The sequence below is a fragment of the Lactuca serriola genome, chromosome 7, assembly GCF_051521515.1.
Source record: "Lactuca serriola cultivar US96UC23 chromosome 7, Lser_US96UC23_V15, whole genome shotgun sequence".
Classification (NCBI taxonomy): Eukaryota; Viridiplantae; Streptophyta; class Magnoliopsida; order Asterales; family Asteraceae; genus Lactuca; species Lactuca serriola.
The window spans coordinates 38,679,032-38,702,605 of record NC_136414.1 but is presented as its reverse complement, the minus strand read 5'-3'; the positions used below and the strand labels follow the sequence as shown (position 1 = coordinate 38,702,605).

Genomic DNA, 23,574 nt, shown 5'->3' with positions numbered 1-23,574 from the left:
AAAAGAGAGGCATGAGGTGTCAAGTTTAGGATGTACAAGATAAATGATTTTTTTTAATTCTTATCCGATAGTTTATGTTCTTATCTAGATTATCCATTTGTTTAGCTAGTTTGTTAGCTTTTCTCTCTATTTAATGAACGTATTGTAAAACCTGTGATTGTGATTTTTTCATCAAGTATAACCAAGTTGGCTCTTATCAGTTTCTTTATGGTATCATAGTGGGTTATCCACACCGGATAGCAAAATCGTTCGGCGACCATGACAGGAGAGAAAGGCGACGGAAGCAAGAAACCAGAAGGCGAAACCATTGATGTCAATTCGCCATTCTACATTCACCCATCTGATTATCCAAAGCAGATGAAGGTGAATGACATTCTGAATGATAACAATTACAACGATTGGAAGCAGGAGATGACTAACTTTCTTCTTGTTAAAAACAAGATGGGACTGATCGACGACACCATCAAGAAACCATCGAAGGAGTCACCAATGCACATGGCTTGGGTTCGAGCCGATGCCATGGTCAAAGTTTGGCTAACAACTGCAATGGAAAAGGAGATTCACACCAACATAAGGTATGCTAATACCTCTTCTGAAATTTGGAAGGAACTGAGGGAACGATTCGAAAGAGAAGGAGCACCAAAGAGTTAGGAATAGAAACAATTACTCAACGTAACACGACAGGGAGGTATGTCAGTTTCCAATTACTGTACGAAGTTAAGGTCTCTTTGGGATGAAATTCAAGTTGTCCTACCTATGCCACAATGTGTGTGCGATGGGTGCGAGTGTGCAATTGGGAAACAATTGAATGAAGTAAAGGAGAAAGAGAGGACTTATGAATTCCTCATGGGACTCGATGATGAGTTTTTAGTCATTCGAACCCAGGTCTTGGCCATGAAACCAACACCATCACTTGCAGCCACTTACTACTTGGTGGCAGAAGATGAACAACAGAGGGTGATCACAGGTGGAACAAAAAGGCCAGGATCAGAAGCTTCAACTTTCCTGGCTAACTATGGTGAGACAAAGATGCAACGACAGTCACAAGGCAAGCATAACACACAGGCAGTCAACAAAACAGCCCCAAAAACTTCAAAGATCGAGAATGAAAAGAAATAAAAATGTAGTTACTGTCAGAGAGAAGGCCATGTGAAGGACGGGTGTTTCAAGTTAATTGGATACCCTGGGTGGTGGCGTAGAAATCGAGACAAAGGAACACCAAAAGCTGCATGCATTGAGATGATAGCTAGCTCCATTCCGAGGTTAACAGAGGAACAATATCATCTTTTTGTCAAGCACTTCAAGGAAAGCGGAGGCATAACTGAAAACGAATCTCAGCCAAGGGCTAACATGGCAGGTAGAATTGATACATATGATGGTTGGGTGGTAGACTCAGGTGCCACCGAACACATGACTCATGGGAGTGATTTTCTTAAAACAAAACCCAAAGCCCAAAAGGAACCCCTGTTGTCATTCCAAATGGAGACAAAATTCCTGTTTTGGGTGAGGGTGATCATTTTCTTCCAGGTGGAATCAAAATCAAAGGACTTTTACTTGTACCAAGTTTTAATTATAATCTACTCTCTATTGGGAAACTATCTGATGAACTCAATTGTGCTGTAACTTTCTTTCCGGGTTTCTATGTCATGCAAGACTTAGGGATGAAGCGCTTGATTGGAGCGGGTAATCGCATAAAAGGTTTGTATCGCATGGGGGTAGTGAAGACTAATAAAGCTCTCTTGACCACCTTCGAGACCTGGCACAAAAGACTCGGGCACCCTTCACCGAAGAAAGTTTCTTGCTTAGGGGATGTTTTTTTTCAAAAACCTCTTCTTGACCTCTTATGTCTGCGCGATGAAGGCAACGCTCAAACGTATACTCTCGCAGATCGTTTGTTTTTTAGAAGCCCGTAGACCTAAAAAGGTATACGTGTCCTCTTCTTGGTACATACATGGACTTGTATCTTCTCACCTCTTCTCACCCCTTAAAAAATACACAATTCGTTCTAACCTAAAAAAAGAATGAATTAGAGAAAAGAGAAAACACAATCGTCTCCTCTTCTTCACTGCATACACTAGCGACTATCATTCCTTCCTTTACTCCAGCGATCTCTTCAGCACGTCGATGCCAAAGGCATCTTGCTTACCTTATTGATGTACCCTGCCTCTATCTCCACCTTCCACAACTGCTATTACAACGCCTCCTTCCATAGCTACTACCCTATTCCGCTGCAATCTTCCCCCGTCACCAGTTAACCCCCTTTTTTCCTCAACTATATTTTCTAGGGTTTGGTTTATTTTGTTGTTATATTTTTTTTGCTGAATATTAAATCCACTGATTTGCTATATTTTGCTGTTATATGTTATTGAAATACTTGTGAAATCATTTTTTTGCTGAAATATATTATGAAATCTTTTTTTTTTGTGAAATAAGTTTTGTTGTTAATTTTTTTCCCTGCAATGATCAAATTTGCTATAATGCCTCATAAATCAAATTTTGTTGCTCCAATATGTTAGGAAATCAGATATCTGATTGTTTTTATTTGGTTGGTGAAATCTATCACACCCCCAAACCAAGGATGGCGGAAACGTCCGGGGGTGACGGACTTCATGTATAGTATCATAACAACGAGTATAATAGTGCTCAAAGTAAATACAACCATCATAAATATAATTGAAAAAGTTACAATGTAGCATGTGTTCACATATTTCAAAATCAATTACATTATGATGACAAAATGAAATGTTTGACGTTTGAGCATCCCATCCTCAAAAGCTGTTGTTTATCTGGTTCACTGAATTCCTGAGAATACAAGTAGTTTCGAGAAAGTGTCAACAATTAAGTTGGTGAGTTCATAAGCTTTTGAAGGTGCTGCTAAAATCATTTTTTTTTTGTAAAAGTGATGTTTGTTCAAGAAAAATCCAATATTTCCCTTATAAAATGCATTGTAGTCTTAAAAGTCAAGACCGAAATGTACAATTATTTTTCCATACTTAAAGTAATTTATGCAAGTTTAAATCGACATAAACTCATTTAATTTAGAAGTAAAACCCATAAATCTTATGTTTTGTTAATACCCCATGTGAGTTATTATAACCATACTATGACTCAGACGGCCTCGTAATACGGCGTTCTTCAAGCGTCGCAAAGTTAAATGACACTTGTCACCTCAAACCTTCCGGTCTAACTGTTGCATGCAACTCAGGTGTGAGTTTGTCAGACCCAATATAAATCTATACACAATTATCACGCTCTCCCTACAAGAGACTCTGGTTACAATTTACAGGACTTTTGATTTCGTTACTTTGGAAGTAACGTGAAGCGAATGTCTCACAATTTATTCATTAACAGATTTACGTAAACTGAACTGAAAACCCCTTTTTTGTATAAACCCAGTACTTTGTATTCGCGCCCTGTTTATATGAACTGAAAACCTTTGGTAATGATTTTGAAATATAAATGAAACATAAACTATACCTATTATAGTTTAACATATTTGTTTATAATGTATATGAAACATAAACTATACTTACCATAGTTTATCATAAATGTTTGTAATGTATACGAAACATAAACTATACCTATTATAGTTTATCCAAGACATTTGTAATGTAAAAGAACCCTTTTTTTATGTAAGTCGAATGTATAGCAAAAATATAACTATGTTTATCATGCCTTGTCTTGTACTATCAGTAATGATGGAGGATTCTTACAAATTAGTGAGTATTTTCTATTATATAATTATACCACAACAAGAAACACATGTAAAATATGAAATCCTCAAAGATTAACACTTTTCTCAACATGTTACAAAGTGCGATGAAAGTTATAAGCTGTTGATTTGTTTGTAACATTTCTGCGCTATCTTAGAAAAATCACAGAAAAATCATGCGAAGTCGAAAACTAAATCCGTAAACTTTGAGACTTTAGAAAATGTGTCTAGTTTTTCCATAAATTTTATTATGAATTTTAAAAGTCTCTAACTGGTGTGAAAACGTTCATATTCATAGACTGGTCCGAATTCGTAGCTACAGTGGTAGACAATTTTGTAAAAATCACCATAAATAGTAGAAAAATCGTATGGACATGTGCAAGTAGTCATTTTAAAGGTATAAACCTGAACTATTTGCACCTAATACAGTTTTGAAAAATAAAAAGTTTAAGATGTCTAAAACAGTTCGTGAATGAGCATTAACTTTTCTGTTGAAAGCTGATGTTTGAGTTTAGTTATGTTGTTGGTGTTTTTACTTGTATTCCACCCCCCCCCCCCCTAAGACTTGAAGAAAACATGAAAATATGGGGGTATGAACTCACCTTGACTGATTTCAGGAGATGGATGATGAAGAAAAGAAGTTAACAAGTCAAAGAACACTTGGGAGATGCTTGAAGATTCGAAGATCTAGCAACAATTTTGATGATGTTTGTGTAAGGGGATTTGAGTGAAGGGGTGTAAGTTAATCAAGTGAGGGATGAAATTTACTTACCAACGGAGGATGAAAAGCTCAAAACCCCTAGAGAATCTCGAAATCTTGGAGAAAAATGAGAGAGAAAAATGTGTAGCTTACTGTGTGAGTGAAAGAGAGTTAGGAGATGTGAGAAGAATATGGACTCTTTTGTTGTGTGGGGTTTAATGAAACTTGTTGGTGAAGGTTTAAGGGTCCCCAACAGTTATGGACCGAAGGTGAATATAAGCGAAATAGCCCAAAGGCGAAATGGGCCGAAAGGAGGTTTGGTCCGAAGGGGAAGGTTCGGGTGCGGTCCAATACAGCTTCGGTCCTTCAGTAGTTCGGTCGAGCAGGTTTCGGTTCAGCAGGGTTCAGTTCTAGGGGCTTCGGTTCCTTAAGAGAGGCTTCGGTTCCTTAAGGGAGGCTTCGGTTCCTTAAGGTTGTTTTACCAATAATTTCTCCGTTTTAAGTGATTTTTGACCAAGTTAATGGTTGGGATGCCCCAAATGGTTCTAAAAAGTTGAAAGGAGTTTTGAGAGAGATTTCACATACTTGGAGAGATTTCACATAGTTGGAGAGAGATTTGAGAGAGATTTCACATACTTGGAGAGATTTGGGAGAGATTTCACATACTTGGAGAGATTTGGGAGAGATTTCACATACCTGGAGAGATTTAGGAGAGATTTGAGATAGAGAGAGAGAGAGAAAGAGAGATCGAGAGGGACTTTGTTTGTGACCTTTGCGAGTGTTTAACTTCGAAATACAAGGTTTGTGAACCACGTTTGCCTTGTTATGAGCGTTATACGCCCTCGAAGGGTATGTATTAATGTTTTTATCGAGTAGTTCCATCTCTTACCCTGATTAGGGTTTAGATTTTCTAAACACGTGAAGGCTAAAAATGATACTTTGCATTAAGATAGTGTGTTGTACAATACTAAGCACGATGTAAACCCTAATTTATAAGGGTTAAATGAGTTGACCGGTTTGACTTGTTGACTTTATTTGACTTTGACTTGACCGGAAACTGACGGTTGTCACAAAATTTGTTTTGATTGTTGTTATATCATATATGGTTTCTAAAATCAGTTTTATTTATTTATTTATTTTGCTAAAACTTGTTATGAAATCAAGTTTTTAATTGTTGTTATGTCTTTTTGGTTATTATAAATGGGTGAGAAACAACAATGAACTAATGGCCATCTAAAATTCTTATTGGGAAGAGTGACTTGGTGATGAGTATATTCCAGACGTTAAAAAAACAAACAGACTTCTTATTGTAGACTGCAAACGTTTGGTCGACCTCTTGTGCTGCAGAGAATTGCAGACGTGGTCCGCAGACTGCAGACGTTTTGACTTCAAAAAAAGAAACAACATCTTAGATTTTATTCCAGCTTGTAAGAATGGTTTAAATTGTGATGCTTGTTTTAAAGCTAAACACACTAGAATACTTTTTCCTATTAGTGAAATTAAAACAAATGCTTGTTTTGACATGGTGCATTGTGACGTATGGGGGAGATATAGAACTCCTTCAACAAGTAAGGCTTTTTATTTTTTGACTGTCGTGGAAGATTTTAGTAGAGCGGTTTGGACTTTCTTACTAAAACACAAAAGTGAGGCAAGCACATGCCTCATAGATTTTTACAAAATGATCAAAACCCAATTTGGAAAACATATAAAACGGATACGATGCGACAGTGGAGGTGAATTTTTGTCCGATGCCATGCATGATTTTTATGCAAAAGAAGGCATTCTTTTAGAAACTTCTTGTTCGTACACCCCACAACAAAACAAGGTGGTAGAGTGCAAACACCGACATTTACTAGAGACGGCTAGAGCTCTTCATTTCCAAGCCAACCTTCCTAAAACCTTTTGGGGAGAATGCGTGTTGACTGCAACGCATGTAATAAACCGAATGCCCTCGAAAGTGTTACAAGGAGCTTCACCATATGGAGTTATTTTTGCAATAAAGCCTACCTATGAACACATGCAAGTCTTTGGTTGTTTAACCTACCATCGCAGTACTGAAACAAGGGGGGATAAGTTCGATCCGCGTGGAATACCAGGGATCTTTGTTGGCTACCAGAGGGTTTAGTTTGACATATTTCTTAGGTATCGAGGTATCTCGTACGAAAGAAGGTTTAGTTCTAAGCCAACGAAAATATACTATGGATATCTTAGAAGATACGGGCATGCTTGGATGTAAACCAAGCAAATTTCCCATGGAACAGAATCTAGAGCTCGATAGAGGGGATAACGAAGATAACATAGATGCCAACATGTATCGGCGTCTCATAAGTCGTCTGCTTTATTTACAAGCCACTCGTCCTGACATCACTTATTCAGTAAACGTACTAAGCTAATTTGTTTCAGATCCTCGAGCAAATCATTGGTGTGCAACAATGCGCGTTTTAAGATACCTTAAAACAAGCTTGGGACAGGGGATCCTCCTACCAAAAGATGGGTCACCAAATTTGGTGGCTTACAGTGATTCCGATTGGCTTGGATGCCCGTATTCAAGTCATTCTAAAATGGGTTATTTGTTGCTTTTGGGTGAGGCTCCTGTCTCTTGGAAGTCCAAAAAGCAATCAGTCGTCTCCTAATCTTCAGTGGAGGCAGAATATCGAAATGGCTACTACTGTCAGCGAAATTCTATGGGTTTGATGATTATTGTTAGAACTTGGTGTGAAAATCACTAAAACTACACCACTTCTCTGTGACAATCAATCAGCTCGTCACATCGCTCACAATCATGTTTTTCATGAGAGAACGAAGCATGTGGAGATTGACTGCTTCTTTGTTCATGGAAGAGTAGAGTCTAAAGAGATAGCTTCGATTTGGATTCATACCTGTGATCAGCTTGCATACCTTCTTACAAAGCCACTTGGTTCAGATAAGTTACAATCCCTACATGTCAAGATGAACATTCGGAACCTGCATGTACATCTTGAGGGGGAGTAAAAGATTTTATTTTAATTCTTATCTAATAGTTATGTTCTTATCTAGATTATCCATTTGTTTAGGTAGTTTGTTAGCTTTTCTCTCTATTTAATGAACGTATTGTAAAACCTATGATTGTGATTTTTCATCAAGTAATAACCTAGTTGGCTCTTATGGGTTTTTTTACAAGACTATAAATAAAATATGGTGTTAATCTTGGTGACTATTGGATTTTATGCGACCAAAATTCAAAAGAAAGGATGTATTCTTTATCTTTTAGATCTTAAAAGATGGGAGTTTGCAAAATGTTTTCCATTATTATTTTATTTTATTATTTTTATTTATTTTAATTATGAATGCATGGCATTAAAAATTCATGCATGGAATATAATCCTTTGTCATCACCATAAACTTTATAATCTGTGTATTGAAAATTATATAATATAATCTGTGTACATCATGAGGGGGAGTAAAAGATTTTATTTTAATTCTTATCTAATAGTTATGTTCTTATTTAGATTATCCATTTGTTTAGGTAGTTTGTTAGCTTTTCTCTCTATCTAATGAACGTATTGTAAAACCTATGATTGTGATTTTTCATCAAGTAATAACCAAGTTGGCTCTTATGAGTTTTTTTACAAGACTATAAATAAAATATGGTGTTAATTAATCTAGGTGACTATTGGGTTTTATGCGACCAAAATTCAAAAGAAAGGATGTATTCTTTATCTTTTGGATCTTAAAAGATGGGAGTTTGCAAAATGTTTTCCATTATTATTTTATTTTATTATTTTTATTTATTTTAATTATGAATGCATGGCATTAAAAATTCATGCATGGAATATAATCCTTTGTCATCACCATAAACTTTATAATCTGTGTATTGAAAATTATATAATATAAATTGAGGCTTATGCAGAATGCTCTTGATGTTTCTACAATTCACAAGATACTTGTTGCCACCACCGAGTTCATGAAACATGATGGGTCGCGCGAACTTCCTCCATGGCGAGACATAATCCTTTTTAGATTGCAGGAAAATGATACAAATGAAAAGTTTAATTGCACTACGTTTAGGATATGACTTTCTTTCGAGAAACATTTGATCAGAGCCTAAAACACATACATACAAGGATGTCAGTTCAACTCACAATCATTAAAAACGCCTAACTAGTAACTTTGACTAGAGCTTTATCACGAAAGGGTTAGGGTATAGCACATACTTGTAAATCTTGAGAGACCTAACAAAAGATTCTGTATGCATAAAAGATATTTGTATAACATAAAAGATATTGTGTATAGTTGGGATAATAGGCGTTGCAAAGGCTGGCAGATCCAACGTGTTCGACTACTTAAGATGTACAAATGCCTTAGCTTGCAATATCAACTTCCAGAATCAAGAATAGAGCGTAGTGTTGGAATTTTCATTATATTTATGACAAGACAATTTACACATAAGTCATTAAATTTGGAATAACTATCACAAATGTCAACTACATTTTATTTTATTTTATATTTTTAAAATTTGACATTGAGAATGTAATGTCACCAAAATATAGTGACACGTCGTCATACCATGTCAATGCCACATCATCAAATAGTAACACATTAACATGTCATGTTAGTCAGCAACCGGGTAATCTTAAGATGACATAGAAATAGTTAACATCGAACAAAATTGAAACAAATGTTCGAAGGATATCATAATGGAAAAAAAAATTAATGTTTTTTTATGAATCATTCCATTAAATCATATTTGATTGTAAATATGTTATTTTATGTGTAGTTTGCTCTCATAAAACATGACAACATAGTTTTTGATTTAATCAATTGGTGATTATAATAATTGGTTGCATGGAAGGCAAAGAAGCCAAATGCGACTAAAAGAGCATTCCTTTATGGAATTCAACGGCCAGTAGTCTCCAGTGCACATCCATTTTGTTGGTCAAATTATCCACCATTTGCAATCTCCTCCTTCTATATCTCCTTCACAATTCTTTTCAGATCCAATATTACGAATTACACACACCTAAACACACACACACACACACACATGGCTTGCTTCATGCCTTTCACCAACAAGAATCTGGACATATTCATCTGCGTTTTGAGGCCAACAGTCGCCATAATTGATGACCTTGTGGACACATTGAAACAGTTTTCTTTTTTTACGGAAAGACTTGGCTGCATTCATTCTTCCATCTTCAACAGCATCCATGGCAACATGGTATATACCTTCCCCCACCCTCTCTCTCTCTACATACACATACACACCCACATACAAATTCATATAGGTTGAAAATCTCGATATTGTGAAGTTATATTTGCTTTCAAATCCAAATTGATGAAGTAGTTTAACTGAGTTGAGCTCGAACTATGTTATAACAGTTTGGCTCATTTTATGTTTCATCTTTGAATCTAATGAGAATTCAATGTTTCATCATTTTTCTCTATTTGAGAAGGGAAACAGCCATTAATCATTATTGATGTCATCGTCCCTAGATGGAGAAGATATCATTATCTGTCATATATATATGCTATTTGTCATGCATATACTTGTCCTTTCTTTAAGAAATATGTAGTTTTTAATTTATGTATATTTTAATTTAAAGCAAATCCAGTATATTCATTTTTTTATGGTCTTCAGATCATATGGTATGGAGCATGGATCAAGAGATCTGATGAAAACAAGGAACTCCTACATGAAGCTCTTGTAAGTTGAATGATAATAAATACTTTCATTTCACTGTTTATTATATACTTCATCTTAATTTTAACCCGGCAGCTAATTTCATAGCATCTTACGTACTTTCATTTTTTTTTATTATATCATCTTACATGTGTTGAAACTTTATCAAACTATAACAATGTTATTCAAATATAAAGCAACTTAATTTCAATCTTATAATTGGATAGATTTTCAAAATATAACATCTTGATAAAGAAAAAAACTGAAAGTATAATATTTACAATAGAAAACAATTTAAAATACAAATCAGTTTTCGATATAATTGAGTAGCCACATCTTATTTAGATCATGACATGACTCGAATCATTCTTTCTTATTGTAGCTTTTGGCTTTGACTAATCTACAAAGCATGGCTGTCTTACTCGACCATGACTTTATGGTCGCGTATGGTGGGGAGGTAAGGGACGGGTCCCCAGCGGCAAAGTTCTCAACGGGTGACATTGTATGTTTCAACACAATTCATCTTTTGTCGGACACAAAAATGAACAAAATGAACGAACAAGATTTTGTGTACACGTGTTTTTCTGTATTTCAATCTTATTTTCACAAGATGAATGGGACTGTAGCCGGGGTTTGCTTAAAGTATGAAAGCATATCAACAGTGATCAATTTCTACGTGTGGAAGAACTTGCAATCGTGTTATTCATTTGCACTAAATAGTGATAATCGAGAAATACTACAAAATTGTTTTCATGATGCTACGGTGTTTATGAAGTACGATGTATTCAAGGTTGTGTATGTAAGTGCGGATGATGTATCAAGCTTTCAGTACTACCCTCCTCACAAGTTGTTGGAAAACCAAGCATTAGAGGTTGTGAAGGATTTTGAGTAATTTGAGTATGCAATGTATTAATTAAGTTATGTTAACTTTTTTATGTAAATTATGGTATAGATGTGTTTTTATATGTGTAGTGACATATCCAAATTTTCTAAAATGGGTATACACTATATACACTATCATTACAAAAAGATTTTGTATGTGCAATTTATTAACTTCGTGCCCTAAAACTACTTGACTACAAAAGGTATAAAAATATATTATGTGCTTTTTATTAAACATCCGTACGAAGAGATCTAAATATTTACAAAACTATATTTCATACTTTAGGAAAAAGCAACACTAATATATATATATATATATATATATATATATATATATATATATATATATATATATATATATATATATATATCAAGGTTGCAGAAATCGTTCGACGGTAGCTCAACGGTGGACTTGGGTCAAACGATTAATCGGCTTGCCGGTGATTAATCGGGGACCATTAATTTTTAAAAATTAATAAATGTAACATTATTATTAAGAATAACAAGTAAACAAGTTAACAAATAATAAATATGTAATACCTAATTTATTTTTCTTTTCAATTTGGATATTTCTTCTCTTAAGCATTTATTAAAAAAATTGGCATGCAAGCTAGATTCTCACGAATGTCACAAACATCATAAGGACCACATCATCCATATCGATCAGTCGATCACACTTATCCATTTGTGCACTCAAATAAAGATCCCATACTTGCCTTCTTTCGATCCAAATAAGCCAATGAATGTCACAAACATCGTTCGTACTCAAAATCATTCGGGAATCTGCGGGTACCCTTTGGAATCGAACCCGTTTGTGCATTCACTTACTGAAGGATCAGTATCAGTTTTCCATGATACGAGGTTTTTATTTATTCCTCTTACAAAATCAAACTTGAATTTCATACTTGGAAGAAATGTATTTCTCTGTGAGTATTGATATTAGTGGTTGATGGTGGTTCAAGGGGTATAAGGAGATGGTTTGGAATACATACACACAGTGGGGAAAAAGAGATGCAAAGAAGTCATGAAAATTTGGGAGTTATCGGGATTAACTGAAGCTGTGAAAATTAATTGAAACGCAAAATCAATGAAGATGTGAAAATTAATTGAAAAGACAACAACCAATCGAAGACAACAGGTTGTAAATCAAGAGAGAAAGTTGGGGAAGAACAAGATGCAAAGTGGGGAAGAAAGAGATGCAAAGAAGAAATATGAAATAATTAAAAGTTCATTCTACATCGTTGGTGGGAGCATTCATTAAAGGCAAACTTACTCTATAAAAGGAACTTGTATCTCTTGTAAAACCAAGCCAAACAATGTTTTTTGCAAGTCGGCTCCTTTGAGCTGGCGGGACCCTTGGAGTTAGCTAGACCAATTTGGTTTGATTTAGTCCGATTTGGACCGAGTTGGACCGGTTTTTGACTGATATTGACCATGACCGACTAGCCAACCCTCTAACCCCTATTCGTAGGCGGTTGGTGTCCGCCTAGCGCCGATTAATCGGCCGCCTAGACCGATTTTTGCAACACTGATATATATATATATATATATATATATATATATATATATATATATATATATATTCAAAAGTTAAACTTAAGTATCCATATAACAAAAATTCCAGATACCTACATGAAGAATGTATTAAACCAGGTGTGAGATGAATGTTACTTTTTTTTTAATGTAATAGCATTTTAGAATTCTAGGAATTGTGTAGTCACTTTTAAATTGAAGTATTTCGATGGTGTACTCCTGAAATCAACAAATTGGATAAGACTCGGAATGAGAGAAACAATAACAGAGAATGGGATTGATATAATTTTCGTTAGTGTACCAAGAATGATGACCAAAATTGATTATTAACTCTTCTTATAAAAAGGTAATCAAATCAAATGACTTGATTGGTGTACTAACCCGTCTCGGGTATGCTTGTAACTTTCTTCTAGCCACTTGCTAGCTTAATTTTATAATAAAAACTTTCTTGTTGTTAAAAAAAACCATCTTGTTTGAAAACTGTCTAAACTGTCACATGATAGTTCCCAACAGTCTAAACTGTCACAAAAAATGGATTTTCAATAAGAGTCAAACCAAAGTCAAAACCGAGTCATTTTTTAAGAATTTGGATTTCTAATGCATTTTAACAAAGCAATATAATCCAAATAAAAAATTTCCAAGCTCGACCCCAGCCAGGGGCTCTGCCCCTTGGACCCCGCTTCCAAGGGCACTGCCCCTCGACCCCTGTTCGTTCAGGGGTTTCACGCTAAATGATAGTGTACTTTGAATCTTGAACAAACTCAAACAAGTGTGCACTCCGCATCTCCCTTACTTATTTAATGTTTATCAAGATTATTTTGGTCAACAATGTAATCCATTACACTTAAATACTATTAGTAAAACAAATCACCAGCAACAAACATATACTTATAGGCTTAAAGCTTCCCAAATTAAGTCCACCTATGACTTCTACAAGTCAAAACAAATTGGTTTGCAACTTTTAACTTGATAAGAGTTTTACTAAGGGTCATGTAGATTTGGAAATGAGAAGTTTTAGTTTGAGATTTTATAGAATATTAGTGGATAAATTAAACAAGAAATTGATAAAAACACTACTAAAGGCTATTTCAAAACATGATATTAACTATGTAAGTACCATAGTAAAACATGTAATAACCACTATAAAACTTTTGTAGCTTCAAATATACAACCACTGTATTCCTCGTTCTAGAATAAATTCGACCATTTTACCTTTGAGTTTTATAGTAAAATTGATCTATTTGTAGCTTCAAATAAATTGTGAAGCTATTGTGCTTTAAAAAGAAGACACAATAGAGAAGATTACCAATTATCTCATTAGAATTGAAGTTTCATCCAAATTTGTTGCTCATAAGGCTTAACGGAGTCGTGCTCGCTAAGAAGGTCGCCATGCTCGTCAACTTGAAGGAAACACCGCCCCTAGCTCTTGCTAGGGGGCTCGCCATTGTTTAGTCGCCAACATGTTAGCGAGATGAAAAAGAAAGGCAAAGTTGTGTTTCATTGGTTGCATGTCTTTTGGAGACTCACTTTTTCAGTATGCATAGTAAAAACAAAAATCACTACTTTATGCATGGAATCAAATCTCTGTTTTACTTTATATATATATTAGAAAAAAGAAAATACAAAAAATTGAGTGCCAAGAGTGTTATCATTCCTTACCAAATGTTAAGTGTAAATGTTAAATGGAGAAAAATGATGTGGCAACTAAAATACTTATGTGGCAAGATGCCAAGAGTCTCACCACTACTCTTAGCCTAAGTGATCATTTGGTATAAAATACACTAAAATGGAGTTGACTCAAGTTTGGATCATACATGTTTCAACCGTGAGTGGTTTGTTGTTGACAAATATAACATTTGAGGTGTATCCAAGATGTTTTTTAGTGGGGGACACAAGGCCACAAGCAATAAGAGGATCTACTTGACATTCAGACAAACTAGTTAAGATATGCAGATCGAGTCATACTGGGCTACCTTTTATTCCAATATTTATTTATTTTTCATATATTAAACATCCACAAATAATCTACTTTAATGTAGTGATTAAAAATCAAAGCAAAAATGTTAGAGCACGTATTCAGTTAATTCATTATTCACAACCTCGATAAATACTCTAAAAGATTGTTTTATAAGTCATAGTGTAGAAAAAGTAAAAAAAAATGTTCTAACCTCTTTTCTTTTTTCTAATTTTGGACTTCAATATGGGAGATTGGGAAGGGGAAAAGAGACAAAAGCCATTCTTTAATTTCTAAATGGGCTCACAAGTAAACCATTTAGGCCCTAAAACAAATGGTATTCGACTAATTTCATAGGTCTATTGTATAAGAAATATATTTTAAAAGCCCTTATATATTGTATTTATAGGGCCCTTTTTATCATCCTTACTTCTTAGGTGTCGAATAACAATTATTCCAAACTAGTGTGATATATACAAAATTTGGCAATACTCTGGGGATCTAACTGCAATTCCTCCAATATTTGGTTAAGGATAACGCCTTCATGCTTTGGCCTTTCAAATAGTTTCTCCTCAGCTCCCCCCCTTCTTGCAGCAAGAAATTCGAACCAAAAATGGAAGCAACAACAATTCATCACTGAAATCTGAATTCAGCACATCTTAATAAACAATGGTTTCCTCGATTCTTCTTCAGCAATCCATTAATTGCTTCATCTACAACTACCAGGTGCCCACTCTCCCTCTTTCTCTCCCTCCATTTTTATCTATGTACGTGTCAATAACGTTAACTGGGTTCATTTTGTCGGAATTGAAGCAGTTAGGGAAGAATTTGAAGAATGGATTGGCGCCAACAAAACCCAATTTGATGCAGAAATGTACCTGTAGTAGGAGAATTGGAGGCATTAGAGCTAGAGCTGCGTTTGATGCTATTGAGACTGCTACTTCTCCTACTGCTTTCCCCTTCTTCCAAACCGATTCTCAACAAGAAGTCACACCTGCTTCTAAGGTCCAACAATGGTTTTTGTTTTTAATCTATATTTGAGTTTCGCCCTCTTTGTGTAGGAATAAGGAATTGATATTCTGTTCTACATTGATCAACTTACATACATTTTATCAAACAGTTGGAGCTCGCAGACCCTGAATTTTATAAAATGGGATTCGTTAGAAGCATGCGAGCTTATGGGGTGGAATTCAGGGAAGGTCCAGACGGATTTGGAGTTTATGCCTCGAAAGACATTGAACCTACTAAACGTGCCAAGGTAAGTCATGTTGCATTCATTATAGCTCTTTCCTTCGTCCAAACTCTCTTGAATTGTTCCATTTAATGAAGAATTCTGGAGAGTAATCATGTTTCTGCTTCATCTCTCAGGTTGTCATGGAAATCCCACTGGAATTGATGTTAACTATAAGCCAAAAAACCCCATGGATGTTTTTTCCAGATATCATACCAATCGGGCATCCTATATTTGATGTTATCAACTCAACAAATCCAGAGGTATTCATATTCACCTTGTTTCTTTGTATTTCTCATTTTTTTGTATGACTTTTTCTTACTTGGTGATTTTGATTTGTTTGGCAGACGGATTGGGACCTGAGATTGGCGTGTCTTCTTTTATATGCATTTGATCACGACAAGAATTTCTGGCAACTTTATGGTGATTTTTTGCCTAGTGCTGAAGAGTGTACTAGCTTGCTTCTAGCTACAGAGGTTTGTATATATGGAAATGCTTTCAAGTTTCAACATATCATATGTTAAAATCAAGTAGTTAACTCTTTGCAATTTGAGTTATTAATGTTGACTGGTTACTTTTTACCCAAACATTCATTAAGGATTCTTATGACATCAAATCTGAAATATCTTAACTAGTTCTATTGGCATACTACAGGATGACCTCATGGAGCTACACGATGAGAATCTTGCTTCAACCATGAGAAAAGAAAGATCACGAGTCTTAGATTTTTGGATAAAAAATTGGGTACTTTTTCATTCCTTTAATACCTTATTCATTATGCATAAGTCATAACAAAACAAGACAAGACAACATAAGACAACCTTGTATTGTGATCATGATTCAATACTAATGGCAATGGGTCCCACCCAAAAAAGTGTTTGCACAAAAGACGTGAATACCCTCCTCATCTTGATCATATTTCTTGATTTCTAATGTACTTTTTTTTTTATATGTATATGTTGTTAGCACTCTAATATGCCCTTGAAAGTAAAAAGGCTTGCCCGAGATCCAGAAAGATTTGTTTGGGCAGTTAGTATGGCACAAACAAGACATATTAATTTCAGAATAAGAATTGGTTCATTAATTCAAAATGCAAATATGTTTGCTCCCTATGCAGGTATACCCTTTTTATTCTTATTTCCTTTTTTACCCTTTACATCAAAACAGAGTATCAAAAGCATGTTCCTTTTTTCACAGATATGTTGAACCATTCTTGCAAGCCAAATTGCTTTTTCCATTGGAGATTCAGAGACCGAATGTTTGAGGTGATGACAAATGCTGGACAAAGGATTAAAAAAGGGGAAGAGGTAAAAAATCATGATCAATGTTACTTATTAAATCCTAATTATTCTATAATCTTAACAAATCAAACTACAATACTATAAAAAAATTTAACCTTTCTTTTTTATTTTTTTTCAGATGACAGTGAATTACATGAGTGGCCAGAGGAACACCACACTTATGCAAAGATATGGCCTTTCTTCACCCAATGTACGTTCCCTCAAAATAATTAATTGATTCTTAATTTTATAAAATTTCCAATTTTATTGTTTTTTTTTTTTAATATTTACAGAATCCTTGGGATGTGCTTCCATTCTCTGGAAATGCAAAGATCCATTTAGATTCCTTTTTATCAGTCTTCAACATATTCGGCTCTCACCAAGATTATTACCATAATGGTACGATTTATAATTCTCACTTTTATAAAAAAAAATTAATAAGTCCATATCAATCTTGAAGCTGAATAATATTTATTTGTCAGCTAAATTAGGAAATGAAGAAAATAGTTTTGTGGATGGAGCTGTTATAGCAGCTGCAAGAACACTGCCTACATGGTCTGAAAAAGATACCCCTCCAATCCCAAGTCAAGAAATAAAAGCTGTAAAATCACTTCAACAAGAATGTCAACAAATTCTTTCACAATATTCCACTACTTCAAAACAAGATCAACATATCCTAGGTAACCTAATTTATAATTTTATAGCAACCTACTTTTCTTGATTTTTTGCTAATTATATCATTTTCTAAAATTTTGACTAGATTCTACACCGGAAATGAGTTGCACACGTGAAGCTGCAATCAAGTATGTACTGTGTTTGGTCTGTATTGGACTGACTGTGACTGTGACAGAGTCTGTCTGATGTCAATAGGACAATTTTTTATTTTTTGTTCCGCCCCAAAAGGTGGGCCGGGGAATGGTTCTTGATATCTCATCTGTGCAAAAGACGGAAATGACCTTCTCATATATGTGCAAAAGACGTAAAAGTCATTTTTCTGGTTGTGATGCAGGTATAGGTTGCACAGGAAGTTGTTTGTGAAGAAGGTGATAGAGGCTTTGGATATATACCAAGATAGGATTTTGTTTTAATTATGATTTAAATTTATAGGGGAGGTAATGTTGTAGACTTGTAGGGTGTGTAGGGATGGGAGTAGGGTTAAAAGGGTCATTAAACAGCCCATTTGTTTTGAATCAAAGTACAAGTAGGGTATGTTTAGGCTTTAGACATGGATCTCTTCTTCACTTTTTCTCTTTTTCTTTTTTCTGTTTTTTTTTTTTTAATTGAATGCAATGTGTTTCTCATGGATAATGCATTATTTGCATTTTAATTGTGTTATATATATATATATATATATATATATTTTTCATGTTTTAAATCAGTGTTCTCATGGGAATTGTATTATACCATATCTAGGTCGAATCACATTGCTTTTTGGTTGTATAAAGAAGATAGTTGTTGTATTTCGTGATATATAATAGCAAAAAGAAAAACGTTTTAGAAATTTTTATCTAACAACTTAATTGAATATATGGTTTTTATGACTTTTATTTTTATTTTTCTTTTGCCATTTTTGATAAGTACAATTTAAGTTTTCGTTAAAGTAGTATTTTGTTTTTTTCGCTTTTGAAGTTATGGGTTAGTTTAGTGGTGTTTTCTTCCAGTTTGTTATGATTTTGTAACCAATATTTCGGTGGATGATATTGACATAACAAAAAAATTATAATGGTTGCATTATGATGCAATTACATAAAAATATAGTAATATAACCATTTCACATTTAAACCTATACTACACATTCAATATAAATTGTGACTTTTCATTTAAACCTATGCACATTCATTATAACTTTTTTTTTTTAATTGTGATTAACTAAAATATGCTTTAGTCAATTATATTAAATAACATTAATGTTGTTTTAAAATAAAACTATATAAGTACAATTATTAAAATAAGTTACTATAATACGAGATTTCTCACGGCAATTTAATATTAGTTGATATACAACAAAAAAAAAGGTTATGCATTTCACCTTTTTAACTATATCATAATTATTTTTCATTATATATTTAAACTTTAAAATTTGGGATATTAATTAAAGAGACCCTCATGAACAAACTTATTAAAAAAAATATTTTTTTAAAGTTTTTGATAAATAGCAACTTTCTTCTAGAATGTCTTATTTCTCACTAATCTTGAAATTCCAAAGTTCTTTTTCTTTGTAATTATTTTTTTTCAAAAAAACTATTTATATTAATGTCTGAAATTTAACTTTGAAGTGTCTAATATTACTATTTTTCAATAGAAAAAAATATATGATTTTAAGTTTCTGTGTTGTATATACTACATTTTACTATGCTTCTTTATTATTATTTTTTTGTTAGATTCTAATAAAAACTTAAGTATTTTGTTGAAATTCCATAATTTTTAATCAAAATTTTGATTTGTTCTTGAAAATCTATATTTTTTTTCAAGATCCAAAATCCAAAGTGCCAATCCAATTTTTTTTCCCATAAAAAGACTCATTTTCGATTTGTTGCTTATTTTTGAATGATTATTTTCTTTAATATTAATTTAAAATATTGTTAGTTTTGTTAATTTCCTTTAAAATTTATATTATTATTATTAGTGATTAGTGATATCAATACACTTGCAATGTATTTATCATTTTAATTTTAAATTTATTAATGAATAGATATCGTAAATTATCTAAAAACTAGTATTTGCTTTTTTTTATTATCAACTTTAGTATTTTAATAATTATAAAAAGAAAAATATTTTACAACCAGATACTGGGAGTATACTCGATAATCTGCATTATATTTGAAGGCTTTTACAATAGGGTAAAATGTCCTCCTCCGCCGCCACCGCCGCTTCTTTCCCTCCTTCTACACCGGTCTCCGATCGGTCTTCCGTTGGTCGTCGCCATACTTAACCTAAACTGATTCCCCCAATAATCGAAGCTCCAGCTGGTTTTCTCATCATCAGGTGTGTTTCTCTCAATTTTGACAACTTCAAGCCATTATTCTATAATGCGTCTATGTTTTTTACATACTGCTTGTCCGCTTCACGCATTTATTATCTGTCTTGCTCACTTTTGTCTTCATCAATACTTCCACTTTTGCTTTTTTAAGATGTGTGACTTACATCCCTCTTTGTATTTCCACAAAAAACCCTAATTTCTAATCAACATAACAGAATTTTTCATTTCAGTCTTCGTATGCCAAGTTACCCAATTAGCATAGACTTTTGCTGGTTAGGTGATTCTTTCGTTTGATTCCTTCAGGTACTTCGATCGTTTTTTCATTGATTGAACTTCAAGTTCGTTTGATTCGTTCGTACGACATTAGGCTCTTATTGTAGGGTTGTATTTGATTTCGTTTTGATGGAAAGTAGATTTTTAGGGATATTCTCTGTTGGTTTTAGTTGAGGCTTGATTGGTATCTTCCGTGGTGACAACTGACAAACATTTTTCCTTTCTCATGGAATTATGGCTGATTTGAAGATTGTACTTGTATTACATATATGATTCAATTTGACATCATAAGGGGTTTGATGAATACGAATTCAATACCATAGTTTGTTGTATTTGATTTAGCGGATTATTTTGCATTGTTTAGTGAGAGGATTTAAAACATTTTATGTCTTATTGTCTATCATACCTCTCTTTTTGCACTTGCCATTTGTTTAGGAGGTTCTACAAGCTGAAAGGGCTTAACCCTATTACCAAACAGTTAAATTGTAGTCACCAACACAGCAAGTTCTTGTATCTTTCTCTTTTATGACTTTAGTAGAGAATCAGTTCTAGAGATATTATGTAAGCATGATATCTTTTCTTCCACTTCTATTAGTTTTTCATTTAATACATGTGAGTATTTGACATAACATGCTTTGGATGTTGACTGACATTGATGCAACATGAATGCAGGTTATTATATATCTGGATGAACGAGTCTTTTCATGCCTTATATGAGTAAAAGTTAAAGATGAAACCAAATGCAAATGACATGTTGGGGGCACAAAGGGAAAGAAAGTTTCAGGGTCAAGGGCCAAATTGGATTCTCATAGCAGGTGGTGCTTTATTAAGTACAATATCAGTTCGTCTTGGCTACAGGCTCAAACAGGCCTTGGATTCCAAACAGCCACAAAATACCAGAAATGGGTTAAAAGGTATTGTAAGCCATGAAAGAATGGAATTGTCCATTCCATTCCATTGTTTGTTTTTCATCATGGAATGGAATGGACAATTCCAACCAAAGAGGATCATGGAATGTGATAACTCATTCTTCACCTTGTGTTGTTTTTTAATTTCTCATTTTTTTTAAAAAAATGCAGAGAATGGGAAATTTACAGGCAGAAAGAGGTCAAACTGTCGTTCACATTCACATTCAAACTTGTATTGTTTTGAACAAGATGAAGGTTGCTTCAATTGCAATTCTGGTATGAAATTTTACAGCTCCATTTAATTTATTTTCATTTTTATTTTTTGATATAAGACCTTGCAAGCCTTTTTGTTTGTGGATTCCAGAATTCAATTCCGATTCCTTCATTCATGGAATCCACCATTCCTTCTAGCTTACTTATAAAAAATAAATAAACAACTTAACAAAGAAATATATCATTCTATTTATCAACAAACAAATGAAAGTACATTGCTATTTTAAACAGGAACCGAAGGTGATGCAGAGGTAAAACCACAACCAAATGGCCAATTGCATACTGACTCCCAAATGGCACTTCCATTAGTAACAGTCTCAGCTCCCTTATACACCAAAGAAAACGGCGTAATGTGGGCGTCATCACCTGACAGACTGGAATTACCAAAGCCATTCCACCACTCAAACAGCTCCGATTCCCCCTGCGTGTCGGAATCCGGTTCCGACATCTTCAGCAAACGAGATGTAATCCAAAAACTACGACAGCAATTGAAACGGCGCGATGATATGATACTGGAAATGCAAGACCAGATTGCGGAACTTCGGAATTCGTTAAGCTCCCAGCATTCCCATTCCGCCCATCTCCAATCGCAATTGGAATCGGCAAACCGGGAGTTGTTTGAATCGGAGAGGGAAATCCAGAGGCTGAGGAAAGCGATTGCGGATATCTGCGTGGGGAATCAGAACGGGTATTTGGAGGTCGAGAACGGAATGGAATCGGAGAAAGTGGAGATGTTGAAAAGGGAAGTGGGGGAATTGAAGGAGTTGATTGAAGGGAAGGATTATTTGCTTCAGAATTATAAAGAGCAGAAGTCTGAACTTTCATTGAAGGTCAAAGAGTTGCAACACAGGTTGGATTCTCATGTTCCAAATATTTTGTAGTTTTTTTTTTTAGTTTCTTGTGTATTCTTTTCTTATTCTGATTAATCGGAAAGCTTCATTTTTTTTTTTTTGGTTTTTGTTTGGGTGTTTTTGGGTTTAAGGGTTTATGATTTTGTGTGTATACGTAGAAGAAAACCAAAACCATGGCTGATTATGGATACATGGAAAAATCTTAGGAGATCAAAAATGAGGTGGAAATACACTTAATGTTTTCATGTTATATTTTTTGTTTTATGGTGGTTTTTGCCGGAGATGAATTACTTTTTCATTTCAAGTAAATAGATTTGTTTTTTTTTTTTTTTAATTAATTTTTGCTTTGGATATGGTTCATGGTTGTCACCTATACTTGCTTAATTGTTGTATCGACATTCAACAATCTATTCTACTCTATAAAGTTTAATTCATGTAATACCTTGAACTTTTTAAAGTTTAAGAGTGCCAAATCGACATACTATTTTTTTTTTCATTTTATTGGAAAGTGGGTATACTTTTTTTTCATTCTAGCATTGAACTCTCCACTAATTTGACTTCCACACCATCAACATACAATACATTCAATTTTCTTTAAACGTGGATTGAAACGTGAATTGTGGATACTCTAATAGTCTAAGTGGTCATGTACATTATGGGGTTGGAAGTTGTACAAAAATCATGAGATGGCAAAATGGGTTGATTGTATGGATTTAATAACAAGTCAAAATAAACAATTTTATAAAAGAGATGCTTTGGGCATTTTCAAAAGAGTTAGGTTGCGTTTAGTTACGGAAAAACAATTTTCATTTTCCGTTTTTTGTTTTCCCTTTTCGATTTTCATTTTTCGTTTTTATTTTTCATTGAAAAATTTAGAAAACGCGTTTAGTTAAACTTATTCGTTTTTCATTTTCAGTTTTAGAAAATTAGAAAACATGTTTAGATGTGTATTTTTCCATCGGTTTTTATTTTTAGAAAACGGTAGCGGTGGTAGGGTGTGGATGTGGGTGTGGGTGGGGGCGGTGACGGTAGCGGGTCGACGACGGTGGTGGTGATGACAGGCGATGGTGGTGGCGGCGGCAATTATGTCAGTAATGGTGGTGATGGCGGCGGCAGCGGTGGTGGTGGTGCTAGTGACGGGTTAGTAGTGGTGGTGGTAGGTCAGTGATTGTGGTGGTGGTGTTGGGTGGTTGGGGGTGCGAGTGTGTGTTTTTGTATGTGTATGTGTGTGTTTGTGGGGGTACGTGTGGGTTTGTGTGTGTATGGGTGTGTGTCTGTGAGGGTGGGGGTGGGGGTGGGGGTAGGTGTGGGTTTGTGTGTGTGGGGGTGTGTGTTTGT

General features: G+C 34.3%; 4 protein-coding genes across 6 annotated transcripts; all 4 read left to right on the top strand.

The window, feature by feature from the left end:
* Positions 1-258: 258 nt before the first annotated feature.
* On the top strand, positions 259-651 carry LOC145063889 (uncharacterized). Its single transcript, XM_079011453.1, has one exon. The coding sequence runs from the start codon at positions 259-261 to the stop codon at positions 649-651; it is 393 nt and encodes a 130-aa protein (XP_078867579.1).
* Positions 652-9,356: 8,705 nt separating this feature from the next.
* LOC145065031 (uncharacterized) lies at positions 9,357-11,042 on the top strand. The gene is made up of 3 exons (XM_079012374.1): positions 9,357-9,609; positions 10,030-10,095; positions 10,454-11,042. The coding sequence occupies exons 1-3, from the start codon at positions 9,436-9,438 to the stop codon at positions 10,961-10,963; spliced, it is 750 nt and encodes a 249-aa protein (XP_078868500.1). The 5' UTR covers positions 9,357-9,435; the 3' UTR covers positions 10,964-11,042.
* A 3,945-nt stretch (positions 11,043-14,987) lies between these two features.
* On the top strand, positions 14,988-18,326 carry PTAC14 (plastid transcriptionally active 14). The gene is made up of 13 exons (XM_079010065.1): positions 14,988-15,166; positions 15,257-15,445; positions 15,561-15,698; positions 15,809-15,934; positions 16,019-16,147; positions 16,326-16,415; positions 16,638-16,788; positions 16,869-16,978; positions 17,091-17,162; positions 17,245-17,350; positions 17,434-17,631; positions 17,712-17,754; positions 17,961-18,326. The coding sequence occupies exons 1-13, from the start codon at positions 15,110-15,112 to the stop codon at positions 18,037-18,039; spliced, it is 1,488 nt and encodes a 495-aa protein (XP_078866191.1). The 5' UTR covers positions 14,988-15,109; the 3' UTR covers positions 18,040-18,326.
* Positions 18,327-19,765: 1,439 nt separating this feature from the next.
* Positions 19,766-22,486, top strand: LOC145061599 (uncharacterized). Of its 3 annotated transcripts, none has more exons than XM_079009132.1 (4): positions 19,766-19,936; positions 20,877-21,118; positions 21,284-21,388; positions 21,617-22,486. In XM_079009132.1, exons 2-4 carry the CDS (start codon positions 20,935-20,937, stop codon positions 22,264-22,266), a joined length of 939 nt encoding a protein of 312 aa, XP_078865258.1. In that variant the 5' UTR covers positions 19,766-19,936; positions 20,877-20,934; the 3' UTR covers positions 22,267-22,486. The 3 variants fall into 3 exon arrangements, with proteins under 3 accessions (XP_078865258.1, XP_078865257.1, XP_078865259.1); XM_079009131.1 differs by lacking the exon at positions 19,766-19,936 and adding an exon at positions 20,081-20,234; XM_079009133.1 differs by lacking the exon at positions 19,766-19,936 and adding an exon at positions 20,640-20,765.
* The last annotated feature ends 1,088 nt before the right edge of the window (positions 22,487-23,574 follow it).

What these genes read in the sequence shown, in the direction of transcription:
- LOC145065031 (XM_079012374.1), top strand. Translation starts at nt 9,436, where the DNA reads ATGGCTTGCTTCATGCCTTTCACCAACAAGAATCTGGACATATTCATC. An exon ending in ACAGCATCCATGGCAACATG is followed by an intron (nt 9,610 to 10,029) that starts GTATATACCTTC and finishes TATGGTCTTCAG; the next exon opens with ATCATATGGTATGGAGCATG. An exon ending in AACTCCTACATGAAGCTCTT is followed by an intron (nt 10,096 to 10,453) that starts GTAAGTTGAATG and finishes TTCTTATTGTAG; the next exon opens with CTTTTGGCTTTGACTAATCT.
- PTAC14 (XM_079010065.1), top strand. Translation starts at nt 15,110, where the DNA reads ATGGTTTCCTCGATTCTTCTTCAGCAATCCATTAATTGCTTCATCTAC. An exon ending in TCAACTCAACAAATCCAGAG is followed by an intron (nt 15,935 to 16,018) that starts GTATTCATATTC and finishes TTTGTTTGGCAG; the next exon opens with ACGGATTGGGACCTGAGATT. An exon ending in GCTTGCTTCTAGCTACAGAG is followed by an intron (nt 16,148 to 16,325) that starts GTTTGTATATAT and finishes GGCATACTACAG; the next exon opens with GATGACCTCATGGAGCTACA.
- LOC145063889 (XM_079011453.1), top strand. Translation starts at nt 259, where the DNA reads ATGACAGGAGAGAAAGGCGACGGAAGCAAGAAACCAGAAGGCGAAACC.
- LOC145061599 (XM_079009132.1), top strand. Translation starts at nt 20,935, where the DNA reads ATGAAACCAAATGCAAATGACATGTTGGGGGCACAAAGGGAAAGAAAG. An exon ending in TACCAGAAATGGGTTAAAAG is followed by an intron (nt 21,119 to 21,283) that starts GTATTGTAAGCC and finishes AAAAAAATGCAG; the next exon opens with AGAATGGGAAATTTACAGGC. An exon ending in TTGCTTCAATTGCAATTCTG is followed by an intron (nt 21,389 to 21,616) that starts GTATGAAATTTT and finishes TATTTTAAACAG; the next exon opens with GAACCGAAGGTGATGCAGAG.